The 17,638-nt window shown below is 41.4% G+C and overlaps 1 protein-coding gene across 3 annotated transcripts; it reads left to right on the forward strand.

Moving 5' to 3' along the window:
* The first annotated feature begins 503 nt into the window (after positions 1-503).
* Positions 504-17,426, forward strand: susd1 (sushi domain containing 1). Of its 3 annotated transcripts, none has more exons than XM_085424819.1 (19): positions 595-3,108; positions 3,240-3,383; positions 7,221-7,376; positions 7,490-7,642; positions 8,589-8,768; positions 9,692-9,871; positions 9,989-10,168; positions 10,720-10,899; positions 10,984-11,163; positions 11,321-11,451; positions 11,650-11,833; positions 12,068-12,232; positions 15,842-15,936; positions 16,012-16,198; positions 16,356-16,449; positions 16,557-16,812; positions 16,892-16,931; positions 17,043-17,136; positions 17,287-17,426. In XM_085424819.1, the coding sequence occupies exons 1-19, from the start codon at positions 3,054-3,056 to the stop codon at positions 17,303-17,305; spliced, it is 2,673 nt and encodes an 890-aa protein (XP_085280945.1). In that variant the 5' UTR covers positions 595-3,053; the 3' UTR covers positions 17,306-17,426. The 3 variants fall into 3 exon arrangements, with proteins under 3 accessions (XP_085280943.1, XP_085280945.1, XP_085280944.1); XM_085424818.1 differs by having other exon boundaries at positions 601-3,108; positions 11,321-11,500; positions 11,654-11,833; XM_085424817.1 differs by having other exon boundaries at positions 504-3,108; positions 11,321-11,833.
* Positions 17,427-17,638: the final 212 nt, after the last annotated feature.

Here is a 17,638-nt window from a genome sequence, read left to right on the forward strand (position 1 = left end):
GTTGCCCTGGATCCTGTTTTACAAATAGATCCTCTTTTTAACTGCATTGTTCCCTCGCCATAAAATATGTTGGCGCAATGGTTCAGTGCTCATCAACAGCTGGCGTAGGCAAAAATAACTGAGTGCCACCTGAGTGTTATTTTTATTTGGAAGGAATATGTGAAACACATTTGTCAGAACTCAAAGATACAAACTGTGTGTTTCTTTAAGATACAACCCTTTTTTCCTTACATGCGCTGTGTCCATGAACTTCTCTGGCTATTACACTACGTTTTTGTGTGTGATAATGCAGGAGCCAGTGCATTCTGATCTGCTGTTTTTATTCAGCAGCTACCTGAAAGCACAAGGTATGCATGATGTCCAGTTGTGCTACTCTCACACCAGAACGGAGCTAGTGAGTGGTTATTTTCTGCTCTTGATGTGATTTATAGTGAGAGCCTGACTGATACAAACTTAAACGATCTCTAAAGAAGGACAAATTCAGACAGACTTGATTCTTTGAGACTGTCTGGAGTTCACCTTTGGGATTATTTTAAAGGTACAGTGTGTAAAACCTCACCACTAGATGTCAGTAAATTGCAGTCAACTGGATTATATTTTGTTACCCTTTCAATTCAAGTGCATAATCCTAGCTACAGTAGCTGCTGTAGAACAATCAGCTCTGGCCACTGTTTATCTGTAGTGAGTCTAGGCTGTCAATCCCCTGTTTATTTCAGCTGTCAATATGTATCCATGTCTATTTGCTTTGGAAGAGGCTGAAGACCTTTGTGAAAGGAGTCCAAAAAGAGTCGACGAGACAGCAATGCTAAATTCTGTCCTATGGCAGTATTTCTGAGGTGAGTTCTTGAGGATATCTTTAACTTTTCTGTCAGAAAGTAGTGCTTTGAGCCTCTGTTAGGGTCTGCTCTCTCATACAATGTGAGAATGTAATCAAACTGTTTATCAGAGGAAAACTGTGTTTTTAGGGCACTTGCCCTAACATTAGCTGGTTAGCTTATAATGTTAGTTTTTAACCAGCTGTTGTTGTTTAGCCAGTTTGTTATCAGCTGTCTGGAGACTTGAGAGTTTCAAGTCTAATCTGCTGATGATAAGGAATTACCAATATCAGGAATAAATTAGCATGTTTATGCACGTTTTCATGTGTAAGAGGCCTGTCTTCAGTTCAGGGGTCGAACACATGCTTGTCACATGATGAGTTTGAGGCTGAGACAAGCTTGAACTTGTAGTCTGCTTCTTTACATGGTTTATTGTTCGTTTGTGCATGTTTTATTGAGGAAGCTCAGTTTTAAAAGGAACTATTTGGATGTTTACATCATTTGAAACCTTGCTAAATACTGTTTTCCCCTCAGACTTGAGGGAACTTATGGAAAAGAAAGGAAAAACACTTGTTCATGTTTTACATATATTGTATGTCCCATAGACTTACATAAATATAATTGTTATTTATTCATAACGGTTGGACATTTTGCATTTATTTCATGCAATATAATTCTAAGGACCAAGTGTAAAGAAGTATAAATTCAGTATTGTTTTGAGTAGTAAAAATGTGAAATGTCTTGATGCGTGCTCAATCATCCAGGTAAGCAAATTCCAAAAAGTTTCCTATTGACACTTACCAGCCAGTGGACACTCTTTCAATGATGAGGATGTACACATCCTGAATGGGGAGGAAAGCTGGTTTGAGCACGAAGTCATGAGGCCATTTACGTGAAAAGGGAAAGACCATCTCTGAATCGAGGAGGAGGCCTAAAGGTACATCTTTTACCATCTTACAATGCTGTGATTAAAGCCATTCCCCAACTCTCTGTGAATGGTACTTCTGGCCACTGATCAATGGTTGTTGATCATTCGTCATGAGAATTTGCATATTAATGATCAAGGAACTGACCTCACAGCCCATTGTTCATTCAGTGGGCTGGTTTCAGTCACTGTAGAAATCTACTGTTTATAAGTTTGGGGAAACCTGCAGTCAGCTGAGACTGAAGAAGTCACTTGGATGAGTGACGAAACGTTTCTCCCACTGAAAACTCTACGTCCAGATGAACAGAATCAACCTTTTGGGGAAAATGTGAAATGTTTGAGGAGAAAATTATATAAACTGTGTATTTAAACAATCATGTACTATTGGATTGTAAGTTTATTCAGTTTTTTATTCATTTATTTTTTATTTTCTCTCTTTTCCACGTGATGTTACTCATTTGTTCAAAGGGGTCACTTCCTTGATGTTTGACTAAACTAATGGTTTTGTGATTACCCAGACCTGATGTGTGCTCACACAAACACACAGTTTTCACTTTGATCTTTAGTTTGGACAAAAATGTCTAAAACTGGCCCGTGAATATATAAACACACACACACAGACACACAGAGCCACAGCTATGAAGAGTTTAGCTTACTAATTTGAGTGACAGAAAACCCCAGTTAGGACCCTGCTGGGCAGAGAGATAGGAGCTCATCAGACTTATCTCCCCCTCCCACATCACCCACTGCAGACCCCTAGTTTCAACATAAATACAAAAACTTAAAACACCGCTTATATATTTATGGAGTCTAATCTAAGTGAGCCATCACTTAGCATCGGGTAAACTGCACTTAACCTTCATGAATCCATAAGAGCTGTGTCAGTGGTTAACACCAAACTGGTGTAATGAGGAGTTTAATATGCACAAAACTAACTGTTACAAAGTGACACCATGTTTTTTAAGAGGAAATTCAGCAGGTTTATGGGGCCAAATATAGCTGTTATCAGCTCCCACAGCTGAGTGGGCAGTCCACTGTGAGTAGTGAACGTATCATCTGCAGATGCGAGTAGTAACTGAACATGCCAGACGATGACAGCTAAAACCACAAAACTGCTAGAGGACCATTGAGAAAGGAGTTTCTTTCCCAGGGTGACCTCAGCTCACCCACTCACAATTCTGGTTATCAAATGCGCTCAGCTTAATAATGGTGCACAAGAAGGAAGTACATAAATAAAAATAAAAAAATAGAAAAAACGAAGATGAGGACGAAGAGGTTTTGTGTCGGGTGAAGTCCACGGGGAGACTGGAAGGATGGATGAAGGAACCAAAAGCATGATTGTGTTCTTTCTGCTCTTCGTTTTTTCAGGTGAGAATCCTGGTGACGTTTTTCTCCCCACAATTCTGATTTTATAATTACAACGTATGATATATATGACATAATGAACAACTTTAAGTATCAACATGATAATTGGAGAAGAGTCCTCTCTATCCTCTCAGGTAAGCCAGCAGAGGGTCAGAGTCTGTTGGATGTGTGCTCAACCTGCCATGCTAATGCCACGTGTGACGACAAGTCAGATGGCTCGGGCAAAGTTTGTAACTGCAAGTACGGCTTTGTTGGAAATGGAAGAACCTTCTGTCAAGGTAGGAAAAAAATAAATATCTGTACTGCTGCTCCAGTTAATATATTAAAAATTAATCAAGTAACTTTATGTAATGTAAAAGAGGCTGCTCATAGGGATAAACCCACAGCGAATCAGCATCCACTTGTACAGTTTTCCAAGACTCCAAACAGCTCTTTAACGACTTTATGCTAACTATTTTGGTTTCATCAAATTTATCGTTTTTTACCGCCAACATCAGGATCATTTCTAGCAACAGCAGTGATCTGTTAGCACTCTGCTGCTGCACAGCAATCAAACAGTATGTAACCAAACAGCCCACAGACTAAAACATTACACGTATCTACCTGTTGTACAGTTTTCACACGAACATCTCCACTGTCAGCATCTTGGCAGCAAAATGAGGGATGTGAGGAGAAGAGGCGGTCTGATTGACAAAGTGTTAGCCAAAGTTTTATATCACAGGCAATCATTTTAAAACAGCGTATGACCACAATTAACAAAGTAGATGCCATTTTTATTCCATATGACCCCAAACTAGTTTTTACAGAGTTTAACGTGTTTATAGAGGTCACATCAGAAAGACTTCAATAGGTCTGGAAGTTACATGAGTTAAGGCAAAGTTTCATTGGCTTTATTTTCCTAGCCTGAAGCTATAACCATGTTTTATGCTGGCTATGCCACAGGCGAGGTTAATAAGCTGGTGAGCATGATGGAGTATTTAGCAGCTCACAAGCTACAAATATAGCTCCAAATGTTGCTTTGCTCAGTATGTTAACAACCCCTTGCTTCCTGACACTTGAAGGTATATCTTATTATAGTTTCTATCCAAGAGGCCAAAACTAGACAGAGTCTAATCCATACTCACAGCTTTATGAGGTTGTACCTGTATGGACTATTCTTGGGTAATGGTGATTTGAGCTAAATGCTAATCTGAACTGGCTAATACTCGCAGTGATCCTAATTTAGCACGTTAGCATCATATTACATTTGATTATTAGCAAAAAAAACACAAAATGCTGCTAATGCTGAGGGGTATGGAAATGGTTTAGTTACTATCCAAGAGGCCAAACCTAGACACAGCTAAATCCATACTCACAGCTCTATGAGGTTGTACCTATATGGGTTGTTCTTGGGTAAAGGTGATTTGAGCTAAATGCTAATTAGAAGTGACTAATACTCGCAGTGATCCTAATTTAGCACGTTAGCATCATATTACATTTGATTATTAGCAAAAAAAACAAAATGCTGCTAATGCTGAGGGGTATGGAAATGGTTTAGTTACTATCCAAGAGGCCAAACCTAGACACAGCTAAATCCATACTCACAGCTCTATGAGGTTGTACCTATATGGGTTGTTCTTGGTTAAGGTGATTTGAGCTAAATGCTAATTAGAAGTGACTAATACTCGCAGTGATGTTAATTTAGCATGTTAGCATCATATTACATTTAATAATTAGCAAAAACACAAAATGCAACTAATGCTGAGGGGTATGGAAATGGTTTAGCAAGTTTAATAAAGGCGTGAATAAGTAAGAAGTATAAAAATAATAATTACAGAGTTGTATTAATACATACCACTAAAAGGAATGAGTATTCGGGCCAGATTAAAAAACCAATTTTTTAAAAAATAGATTAAAGTCCAAATACTATTTTGAGAAAAAAGTTGAAATGTGGAGTCATATGAACTTGGAAGAGTTGGCCGGATATTGTACAAAAAATAAACTGGCTGGCAGTGGACAGATACAAGGAAACTGATGGTTACACCCTCATGCAATAAAGAGGATTTATGTTGTATCAGACAACCTGATCTTCTGATACAGCCTGCATCCTCTTTGCTCCACAGAGGTGTAACCACTGATATCCTCACATCTGTCCATTGCAGCTATTTCCTTTTGCACAGATGCAGTAAGATTCCAAGATTGTTTTTCCTTCTGAACAGATGTAGTTTTCTGCACCATCTCTTAAAAATCCAGAAGTACAGTGGGGCAAAAAAGTATTTAGTCAGCCACTGATTGTGCAAGTTCCCCCACTTAAAATGATGACAGAGGTCAGTAATTTGCACCAGAGGTACACTTCAACTGTGAGAGACAGAATGTGAAAAAAAAATCCATGAATTCACATGGTAGGATTTGTAAAGAATTAATTCGTAAATTAGGGTGGAAAATAAGTATTTGGTCACCTCAAACAAGGAAAATCTCTGGCTCTCACAGACCTGTAACGTCTTCTGTAAGAAGCTTTTCTGTCCCCCACTCGTTACCTGTATGAATGGCACCTGTTTGAACTCATCATCTGTATAAAAGACACCTGTCCACAGCCTCAAACAGTCAGACTCCAAACTCCGCCATGGCCAAGACCAAAGAGCTTTCGAAGGACACCAGGAAAAGTATTGTAGACCTGCACCAGACTGGGAAGAGTGAATCTACAATAGGCAAGAAGCTTGGTGTGAAAAAATCAACTGTGGGAGCAATCATCAGAAAATGGAAGACATACAAGACCACTGATAATCTCCCTCGATCTGGGGCTCCACGCAAGATCTCATCCCGTGGGGTCAAAATGATCATGAGAACGGTGGGCAAAGATCCCAGAACCACACGGGGGGACCTGGTGAATGACCTGCAGAGAGCTGGGACCAAAGTAACAAAGGTCACCATCAGTAACACACTACAACGGCAGGGAATCAAATCCCGCAGTGCCAGACGTGTTCCGCTGCTGAAGCCAGTGCATGTCCAGGCCCGTCTGAAGTTTGCCAGAGAGCACATGGATGATACAGCAGAGTATTGGGAGAATGTCATGTGGTCAGATGAAACCAAAGTAGAACTTTTTGGTATAAACTCAACTCGTCATGTTTGGAGGAAGAAGAATACTGAGTTGCATCCCAAGAACACCATACCTACTGTGAAGCATGGGGGTGGAAACATCATGCTATGGGGCTGTTTTTCTGCCAAGGGGACAGGACGACTGATCCGTGTTAAGGACAGAATGAATGGGGCCATGTATCGTGAGATTTTGAGCCAAAACCTCCTTCCATCAGTGAGAACTTTGAAGATGAAATGAGGCTGGGTCTTCTAACATGACAATGATCCAAAACACACCGCCCGGGCAACAAAGGAGTGGCTCCGTAAGAAGCATTTGAAAGTCCTGGAGTGGCCTAGCCAGTCTCCAGACCTCAACCCCATAGAAAATCTGTGGCGGGAGTTGAAAGTCCGTGTTGCTCGGCGACAGCCCCAAAACATCACTGCTCTCGAGAAGATCTGCATGGAGGAATGGGCCAAAATACCAGCTACTGTGTGTGTGCAAACCTGGTAAAGACCTATAGTAAACGTTTGACCTCTGTTATTGCCAACAAAGGTTATGTTACAAAGTATTGAGTTGTATTTTTGTTATTGACCAAATACTTATTTTCCACCCTGATTTACGAATAAATTCTTTACAAATCCTACCATGTGGATTCATGGATTTTTTTTTCACATTCTGTCTCTCACAGTTGAAGTGTACCTCTGGTGCAAATTACTGACCTCTGTCATCATTTTAGGTGGGGGAACTTGCACAATCGGTGGCTGACTAAATACTTTTTTGCCCCACTGTATTTTGTAGAGGGTCAATGCTAATTTCATTAGGGAGATTTGAAACAACAACTTATTTATTAAAATACTTAAAAAAAAATTCTTTTTTAGTTTATTCTTTTAAAAAGTATATATTTTAACCATAATATTCTATCATGCAGTTACTTATCTCACATTATTTGGGTTTATGAAAATGTCTATAAACTCTAATGGTAATTATTCCCATGGACCTTTTCCACACCTTTGACTTGCAGAAAAAAATTTCTTATTGATCGTTTTCTTTGTTTCTCCAGACAAAGATGAGTGTCAGATAGGATCCAGTAAGATCTGTGGCCAGCACACCACTTGTCACAACACTTTTGGCAGCTACTACTGTACTTGTCTGGCCGGCTACAGCCCTTCTAACAACATGGCTGTTTTCATCCCAAATGATGGCACCCACTGCCAGGGTGAGTTTGCGCTGTACCCAGGGTTTTTTAAGCAACACCTATGATATTAGAAATACATTATTAAATGAGCAAATTTTAAGCCACATGTTCATCATCTCTCTTTGGCTGTGCAGACATTGATGAGTGCGGGATCACAGGGCAGTGTGGAGTGGGAGCTCAATGCAGGAATCTTGAGGGCAGCTTTGACTGCAGCTGCCAGGTTGGATACAAAATCCACAATGGAGTAGAACCCTTTAACCCACTGAGAGACAAAGCTTCCTGCAAAGGTGCGCTCATATGTATTTATAGGACATTTTGTCACTCATCTAGAGTTCTGGTGTAATGTCAAAAATATATGGCTCTCGGTTTGGCTCTGCCACACTACTATCTGGTTACTATTATAATGAAGGCCAATGTGAAGGTTCTCAGTCATCCAGGTCATGGTAGTCTAAGGTGCTTGGACAGAAAAGTGTCTGGACTTCTTTAAGTTTCTTGAAGACATTTCATCTCATCCAAGAAGCTTCTTCAGTTCTAAGAGCAATTGGTGGAGACTCCCAGATTTTTAAGCCCTTTTGGGAGTGTCCCAAAGAGGGCCCAGGGCCCCTAATCACACAAGCCAAGGTGTGAAAATGGGTGTGGGTCACAATCAGCCAAGGTTTCCAGTGAACCCATTGTGAAACCTAACCCCACCCTGTCATGTGATTTATTGAGAACAAATGACCCAGGATGTGAGTGGGCGTTAAGTCGTCTGAGAAGGGATCTCACAACTGGATTATAGATGGCAGACAGTTGGTGTTGTAAGCCCCGCCCTCTGTTCAAAGATGGTTGTTCACAGTGGACATAGATGGCTTCTTTCACTCCTCTTTCAAACCATCTGTCTTCTCTGTCCAAAATGTGAACACTGACATCCTCGAAAGAGTGACCTCTGACCTTTAGATGCAAACGTACAGCTGAGTCTTGACCTGTCGAGGTTGCTCTATGTTGTGCCATGCGTTTATGAAGTTGCTGGCCCAAGGTGTTTGGAAATGTTGTAGGTGTTGTGAGGTAAGATGCCTGAAGAAGCCTCTCAGATGAGAGATGAAACATCGTCAGGACACTTAAAGAAGTCCAGACGCTTTTCTTACCAAGCTCCTTAGACAATGACAGTCAAGCTTGAATTAAATCCATGCAACCAGTTGCTGTAAAGAAAAGCTGGATGTAAACCTAAGTTGTGTATAATCCTGTCCTGCTCAGTTGTTAACTGTGGCCCACCTGCACTACTGGAGGACACGGTGCTAGTGTCAGTCACAGGAACTACGTACAGCAGCGTGGCCACATTCATCTGCGATGAAGGCTTTGTGTGGAGGAGGGGAGACAACAGCTCTGTGTGTGGTGCTGAGGGTCTGTGGAGCAAACCTGACATGGTCTGTGAAGGTAATGAAACTCTTTGGTGCTTGTAGCTGTTGTGATGTTCGGCTCTGCTTAACATTATGTGTTTTAAAATGCATTCACTGATATTTTCATGCTAACACTGGAGACAACACTGTGAATCTCAAGGTGATTATCTGCCAAATTTTTACTTATTCAGAGGATTTCAGGATCATTAAGCTCATTACTCTTTTGTTTGGGTCACTTTTGATGAGGTACCCATTTAAAAATACATCATTAAAGGTCCTTATTGTACATTTGTCTGTTTAAAAATATGTTAACCCTCTCAGAATTAACAATGACTTTTTACAGATGTGAAGAAACAAGCGCAATAATTTTATTTCCACAGCATCTATGAAATGTGCGAGATATGAACTGAAGCTGAATGAGAGCCGCACGTGATACCAATTGGTACCACAAGATACATTTGAATGTAACCTTTATTTTCCAGGCTAGTCATTCAAGGGACACAAAAGCAAAGCCTGATAAGGAAATCGAGAGATTAGAAACAGCAGCACATATCAGAAAATATCTGAACACATCCACTGGTGAAATGCTGCCCCCTGGTGCTGAAAGTTTTGTTAAATTCCATAAACAGAAATGACTAAAACCTTAAAGTCATGTGTCACATTGGAGAGTGTATTAATGCTGATTTTCTTCCTAATATGCTTATAAACCTAAAAAATGTTTAGTTTAGGTTTTTTTTGCTGAAACAAGTTACTCTAATACTTGTTAAGAGTATTAATGCATTATTTTTACTAATGTAAAAACTTGCTTAATAATAATAATAATAATATTTGCATGTTTTTTCCAACATCCAGAGAGTTTTAGCCAGTGACAGGATTGTTTATGAAATGGATCAGTTTGAGTTGTTGGAGATTTTCAGGTGAAAACATTTTCACGCAGCATGTCACTACTTTGGCTCCCAGAGGTTGACTGTGGTTCTCCACCTGCCGTCCCTCACTCACGCTTGCTGTGGAATAAAAGCACAAGGATGGGCACTGAGGTGGTTTATCAGTGTAACTCTGGATATCATAATGTTGGAAAGGGAAATGTCTCCATCTGCACTGCAGCTGGACAGTGGGCGGGTCCATCTGTGCTCTGCCGAGGTACTGTCACTGTACTTTCATGCTGATGAGGACTATTTCTAATCGAAAATGATTGACTGACCGAATTAATCTGAATCCTTTGTGTTACGTTGTTGTGGTGATTGTCGTTCCTTGTAGAGATCTTGTGTGGAAATCCTCCTGTAATTGAATTCACTGGGCAGGTGTGGAGTTATAACTCCACCCCTGGCAGCACTGTGCTCTATTTCTGTAAAGACGGCTTTTATAACAAAGGAGGAAATAATGTATCCACCTGTCAGGAAAATGGTCAGTGGACATCCCCAACTTTGTCATGCCAAGGTAATCAAACAATGGATTGTTTTCTAATGAAAAAAAAAACAGCATTAAATTATTAAATTCAATTCAATTTTATATAGCGCCGAAAAAACAACTGTCACCTCAAGGCACTTTATATTAACCACTTGGTGACAGTGGGAAAGAAAAACCCTCTTTCAACCAGGCTAAGAGGAGGAAGACGGGAAAACATCATAAGGACTTTTGAAAAAAAACAAATAAATAAATAAAGGTTTAATGTAGAGATTTAATGAGATAATTCAAGATTAAAGAGATTTTTTAAAGGTGGCACTCAGTAACTGCATTTCGTTGCCCTGTACCTGTGCATGTGCAATGACAATAAAGTTGAATTCTATTCTATTCTAAATTGTCAATTTTAAAAAGTCACTTGATTTTAAGACCCGGTCGGTCCCCTTTGATTATACCTGTTTCTCTTGCTATGACAAACTAAACTATATTGTTCAATATCTTATTGTGAAGTAAATTAAAATGTCTTGTGCTTTCAGTTGTTTTTATAATCCTCCATAACTCCCCTTGTGTATCATTTCCCGTCATAGAGATATTATGTGGGAATCCTCCAAATCTGCCTCACACTGGACAAGTGTGGAAAGGTAGCTCCACCCCAGGAAGCACTGTAATTTACTACTGTAAAAAAGAATTTTATCACAGTGACGGAAACAATGTTTCAGTGTGCACAATTAATGGTTACTGGACAAAACCAGATATCTCATGCAAAGGTAACATCTTTCTTCTGGCGCTCTCGAGACACAAATAACTGTTTATTTTCTTCTGTTAAATGATAGATTTTTTTTCATCTGTAGAAGTTGACTGTGGCAAGCCCCCACTCATCCCTAATTCAGTCATGCACTGGGATAAAATTTCCACTGTGGGCTCAAAGGTTATTTATCAGTGTAAACCTGGATATCTCAGTGCTGGAACAGGGAATGTATCTGTTTGTAGTGCCAGTGGAAAATGGGATGGAGCACCGATCCTTTGTCAAGGTGACATTTAGCTATAAACTTGTGTGTTAATTACTGTAAAGTCATTTTAAACCCCTGTGCAGTTTAACCATACACAATTCAAAACTCATTGAAGCATTGCTGACAACATACATCTAGCTATTATCACCCACAATGACCAGCTTTCTTTTTGTTGTAGAAATCAACTGTTGGGAGCCTGTTTTAAAACCCAATGCTAAAATGTTATGGGATGGCACATCACGCATTGGTAGTGTGGTTTATTACCAGTGTGCAGAGGGATATTACACCAGGAGCCTGAGAAACTACTCAGTATGTGGAGAAAACGGACTATGGGAGGATATTGATCTGTGGTGTGAAGGTGCAGATTATTACGTAATGCATGTTCAGGGGCTGTTGTTGTCGTTGTTATGGAAAAAAGGCATGTTTGATGGAGGATTGGACAGTGTGTCTGTCTTGTTGCATTTCTTTATAGCCCACAGTCTGTGCTCATTCATGTCTGTGTGTCAGACAGAAATAAGCTGTGGTCCCCCAGTAGCCCTCCCCCACGCTAACCTCCTGTGGGGCCACAACAGCACACCGGGCAGCACTGTGCTGTATGAGTGTATGGAAGGATTTTACCAGGAGAGTGGGAATAATATGTCAACATGTTCACTATCAGGAGAGTGGGGGGAAGTATCTATAAAGTGCAAAGGTAGAGTAACGATCTCTCTGTATCTGTTCAGCAGTGGGAGCATGATTATTTCTGATTATTAGCATGCTGTTTATGTGTTTGCATGCTTATTAATTTGTTTGTCCCTGCATGCTCTGTGGGTCTTAATATTTTTCTTTATTTCTAGGATTTTGGTTTCCTTTAGGTGCATGCTGAAAAAACAATGAATAGCACTATTTCTGAGTCATTAAACAATTCACTCTTGCTATTTTCCAGCTAAATGTGGCCCAGCTCCTTTTCTTGCCAACTCAGAGGTCGTGTGGCATAATAGAAGTGTTGTGATCCACCGCTGCGTGGCAGGATATCACAGCTGGAGGGGAAGCAATGTCTCTGTGTGCGGGAGCTCCGGGGAGTGGCAGAAAGCTACTCTGAGATGCATAGGTAAGTGTCAGCATACAGTTAAAGCCACAGTTCTCATTGTTTCATTACAGTCATCTGGAGGAGATTCCAATTGTTTAACTTGTATTTAGTAGCTTTTCAGTGCATCTTTCATTATGGCCCAAAGAGATTCTGATGCAAGTTAACAAGGCTGAAAAGCCCCCAAAAAGGAAAACCTTTCATAATACCCAGATCAACAACCGGTATTGGTAAAACAGATTACTGGCCTTCAGAATACTCAGTATTCTTAAAAGAAAGGACTGTGCTGGCCAAAAGGCCTGAAAGACTGCAGAAGACAACTAAAGTGGCTGACTGCATAATTTTCATTACATCTAGCCAACATAAGAACATTCTTGATGAGGTAGGTGAATGATTGTTAAAGTCTGCAACCAAGAAATTCTTTCATGGATGGAAATATAGTGTGTTTACAACAAGGTGCAAACCACTGGTTACACTCAAGAACAAGAAGGCCAGATTAGTCCTTGTCTGAAAAAACAAACTAGAGGTTGATCGGTTCTGGCAAAGATTCTTTTGATGCAAGAAAGAGATTAAATTGTACCATAATGATGGTACAATCTTCCCGCTCCTCCACAACCACCCACACATGTAGGGCCTTGGAGTGGGGGTATGTCACCAGGGTGCAGAGGAGGCTACCCCCCCCCCCCCTGTCCCCTTCTGGCTGCCTCTGCCTCAATTTTATCCCACAACTTAGACATTCACATTATTCACACTCTCATTACACATACATATAGGATCTTGGGGGTGGGCACAATCACGGAGTCCAAATCACCATCAGGGTGTATACCTCACCCCTGACGTCGTTGCCCACCTCTCAATTTTAAATACACTTAGTCATTGAGGGTTAGCAGGAGGGACTATGCGCTTACCTGCTGCTCCTTGGCAGGTAGCTCCATGCCCTCCTGGGTTTTAATTGCACCTTAGAACACATATGCATCAACACTACAATGAGCGGGTGGAGGGAGGTTTGGAGTCTTCTCCCACCCCCATTCTCTGCGGCCTGCTGGAGCGGGAGGGCTAGTAGGAGGAGTTGGCCGTCCGACTGCGGTCTGGGGTGTGGGGCCTCCCTGCTGCTGCGGAGTCGGGGTGGTCTGCCTCTCCCCACCGCAGGGAAAAGGGTAACACCACCTGGGTCTGGGTGCAATTCCCCCCTCCAGGGGCAAGGGTACCTAGACCCGGTTTGTAGAGTACGCTTGGGGAGTGTGATTGTGTGTACAGCGTCTCTTTATGTCTGTCTCCACGTTGGTTGAGTGTGGAGTGAGTGCATATGAGAGCATGAGGGTGGGAATGGATGTTTGTGTCTGTGTGTGCCTGTATGTCTGTGTCTATATGTCAGGTTGGGTATCAGACGCCACCTCTCTGGGGACACCTCAGGCCCTCCAAGGTTTGGAGGCCTATCTCCACCCACCACCACTTCCCCTGCCGGTGGCGGACTCCCTCAGGTGTCGGTGTGTTGGTGGTTCTTTGTGTCTGGGGGTGGGCGTCCGGGTGCACACCGGCTCACTCCTTGGCGGCCGCTTGTCGGGGCCTGGGGCCTGGGGCTCGCTCGGGCCCCTTTGGAGGTGGGGTGCCCCCGGCCTCTCGGCCTGGGGCTCGGTCACTCAGGTGCAGCTGGGGGCCGGCGGAGCTCACGGGCGCGTCACTGCAACTCCCCCTGACTTCTGCTCCGCGGCTGCTGGGCGAGCCCTCATCTGGGACTCTCCTCAGCTCTTACTGGGACAGTGGCGCGGCTGCCCCTCTGTTGGTCTTCCATGGTCTCTTGTGTTCTGGGGGCCTCTGGATGTCTGGAGTTTTGATCTCCTCCATACCCGCTTCACACCCTGGAGGACGGGGCTGTGGCCCCCCCACACTCCCTAGCAGATCATTACATGGAGAAACCTTTGGAATGCAAGCATGCTGATCCACACAGGTATGCACACATGGGTATTCACAGACGCGGACTAAAGCTTTCTTGGCTGCTGCCTCAAAGCACACTGTGCGCTGTCTATCTTGCGTGCTGCACAATATCGTTTATTATTTAGTAAATATTGATATCTATGACTAGCTAGTTTATTGTGATGGTGCTTTGTTTTCTCTATTATTATGTTGCTCTTTGTTGTTTGCTGTCTCCTCTGTTTGTTTTTGTTTGTTTGTTTGTTTGTTTTTTTTCTCCATACAGGTGACCCAGGAGTTTTTTTTTTTTTTTCTCTCTCTTCCCCCCCCTTCTCACCGTCTCTTCTCCCCTTTGGTTTTCTTTCTTTCTCTCCCCCTCTCTCTCTCATTCATTCCCCCTGTCCTATTTATTAAAAAAAAAAAAAAAAAATGACAAAGGATGAACTGAAGCTCTGCCATCACGTAATGTCGCATACTGCTGTTTCTGATGTCATTTAGAAAAAAAAAAAAAAAAAGAACAAGAAGGCCAGATTAGTCCTTGTCTGAAAAAACAAACTAGAGGTTGATCGGTTCTGGCAAAGATTCTTTTGATGCAAGAAAGAGATTAAATTGTACCATAATGATGGCAAGAGAAAAGAAGGGAAGAGAATGAAAGGAACTGCTCATGTTCCAAAGCACAGCACACCATCTGTTAAACACGACAGAGCCAATGCTTTAGCATGGGATGGCTGCCAGTGGAATCAGGTCTTTAGTGTATGATTGATGACATGACTGTTGATAAAAGTAGCAGGATGAATTCTAAAGTGTACAAGGCGCTACTCTCTACTCAGATTCAGCCACATGCTGCACAACAGACTGGATCGTGCTTCACAGTACATGTGGATAATGATCTAAAGCGTAGCTTTATGTTGCAAAGAAATGGGATATTCTTCAGTGGCCAAGTAAATCAGCTGATCTCAGTCCAATGGAGCATGGTTTTTATTAACTGAAGACAGAACTGATGGAAGAGTGCAGTATAATTGTCATACGCTTTGTGGATTGTTGCTTTTTACAGAATCAAAGACAGGAGGCAGAGAGAAAACTCAGTGTAAGCTTTGATTTTGATTTCCCAGGTGTTAAACAAAGTTCAGAGTCCACAGAGCAGTTTACAGAAAACTAGGAATCCATAGATCAGGAAATACTAAGAATTCCAAACACAAGCAAACTCAGCACTAGATGATCCACAGTTAGAGGGATGACTTGACAAAGGACAAGGAGAAGCTGAAACAATAAATACAAGAGTTGGTGGGGGAAAGGAAACACAGCTGAAAATAATGATGGAAGATGAGAAAAGGGAAGTAAAATAAAACAGGAAGTAATTACTCAGAGACAAAAGACTAACATAATACGACACAATAGAAAGAATAAGAAAATAAGTGACTGTGCCAAATAACCCTAAAGCAGAATATTAATGAAATAATCATTAACCAAAACAAATAATTGAGGCTCAGGATACTAAGAAATGTGATCATCAACCACAATCAAACTAAGAACCAAATGGAACATTAAATAATAAACAAGAATTACATCCACAAATTAAACACTGGTTCTGAAACCCAGGACCATAACAATAATAATACAGTACAACAACTGCATGACTGTCCATGACCAGCCTGTAGTGGGTAAATACTGTGGTTGACATGTTCATTATATCCCACAAAATGCTTTTTTTTTCATCCACAGAAATCAAACCACCTATCAATCACCTGCTTATTTTTAATGAAAGCTGCCTGCAGTGGAAAGCAGAAAAGTACGAGGAGGACACAGAGGTTTACAAGGTCAGATAAAACATCACCTACCTTCTTTAGCAACCAGGACTTTTCTCCATGACACATTTGGTTTAAACTTTCTAGGTGACTTACACTGGATCCAGGGACTACCAGAGATCCTTTTATGACAAAAGGAAGAGATTTCTGAGCTCCAAAGCAGACCAGCTGAAGCTCTGCCTTGGCTTGCTTCCAGTCACAAACTATAGCATCACCATCACTGCAACATCTGCCAAGTTCACAGCCTCTGTCACCACAAACACCAGTCTACCAGGTAGCAATTTAACCTCAACTCTGCTGTAGTCTGATAAAATTATTTCCAATCAATGTACCAAATATATTTCATAAATAAATAAAAGTATTGTGCATTTTATTCTCTTTGGTCCCTTTATACTAAGCAAAATACTTTATAATATGATCTTAATCAATAGTACCTCCAGGACCAGTTGTCTACTACAGGGAATTTGACACTCCTCTACCAACGTTGAGTCTGCGCAGATCACCCAACACACTGGACTTAATAAGGTATCAGCATGGCAAGGGGAAAGATATCTGATATCTCTGAATCCTTTCCAAACAAAATCATGAAATGTTGCATGTTAGAGTTAATTTTTTTGTCTTTTTTCTCCCAGTTTGTACCAAGTGTTTGTGCTTCCTGTAGAGGGGTTTATGATGTTTAACTGTTCCTCTCCTGCAATCGCGCCGCCTTTGAGCACACTTAAGTCACCAGCGGAGTACATCACTGCTCAGTTTGAAGTCCATCGTGTTGGAACAGAGATGAATCTTACTATAGGAGATGGGCTGCTCTATGGTGGCTTTTATAATGCACCACTGGAGAGTGGCAAGAACTATTATATCATTTTACGGGCTGTCAGTCAGTGGAAATCGGTGAGTGCAGCTATTCTATGGTTAAAAAGTAATGACTGAATATGTTCGACGGACTTTAGCTGCATGTCTTCTCTCCTAGGCCTTAAAAAGTTCCTGTGTCCTGTGGGCTAAAGTAACAGGTAATGCACTGTGAAGCAGTCAGCAAGATCATTTTATCCACCATTATGACACTCTCAATTTACCCCAGTTTCCAAAGTGTCACTTAGTCACAGAGACTTTCTTCATTCCAGCTACATCGTACGCTCTGAGGGTTTCATCGCTGTCTGCTGTAGCTACCATAGGGCTGGTTGCCGTGGTTATTTGGGGAGGCTACAGTATCCACTGGTATGGAAGATGGCACACACTTCATTACATTTCATTTTCACACTATTAACATAATTTCATGTCTAAGTAGACACACTGATCCATCAGTATATTAGTATAATGATCTATAGTCATAGTTATAGCGTAACGTCCCTCTGTCCTTGTTTCCAGGTGTTTCAAGAAGACATGATGCTCCTGAGTGCTGACGTGCTCTAATACTGTCCTGAGTTTCTAGCAGTACATTTTGTAAATAGTTATTATTTTATATTAAATATTATCACCATATTAAACTTATTAAAATCATTTTTTGACACAGACTCACATTGTGATTATTGGGTGTGCAGAGGTCCTCTCTTCTGTTCCAGGATCTCAGGGTCAGTTTATGATACTAAAGTCCTTTAAGAAGCAAGTCTTTCCTGTCTGCAGAGCACATTAAAATGTGTCAGAGCACTCATCAGGACACAGAAAGTGTGTGAGCAGAATGTCTCTCAACTTCTGGAAGACTATGTCCAGGTCAATGGTG

The sequence above is a fragment of the Rhamphochromis longiceps genome, linkage group LG12 (assembly GCF_057381845.1).
Source record: "Rhamphochromis longiceps isolate RC_006_pf linkage group LG12, R_longiceps_female_GT1.1, whole genome shotgun sequence".
In the NCBI taxonomy this organism is placed as follows: Eukaryota; Metazoa; Chordata; class Actinopteri; order Cichliformes; family Cichlidae; genus Rhamphochromis; species Rhamphochromis longiceps.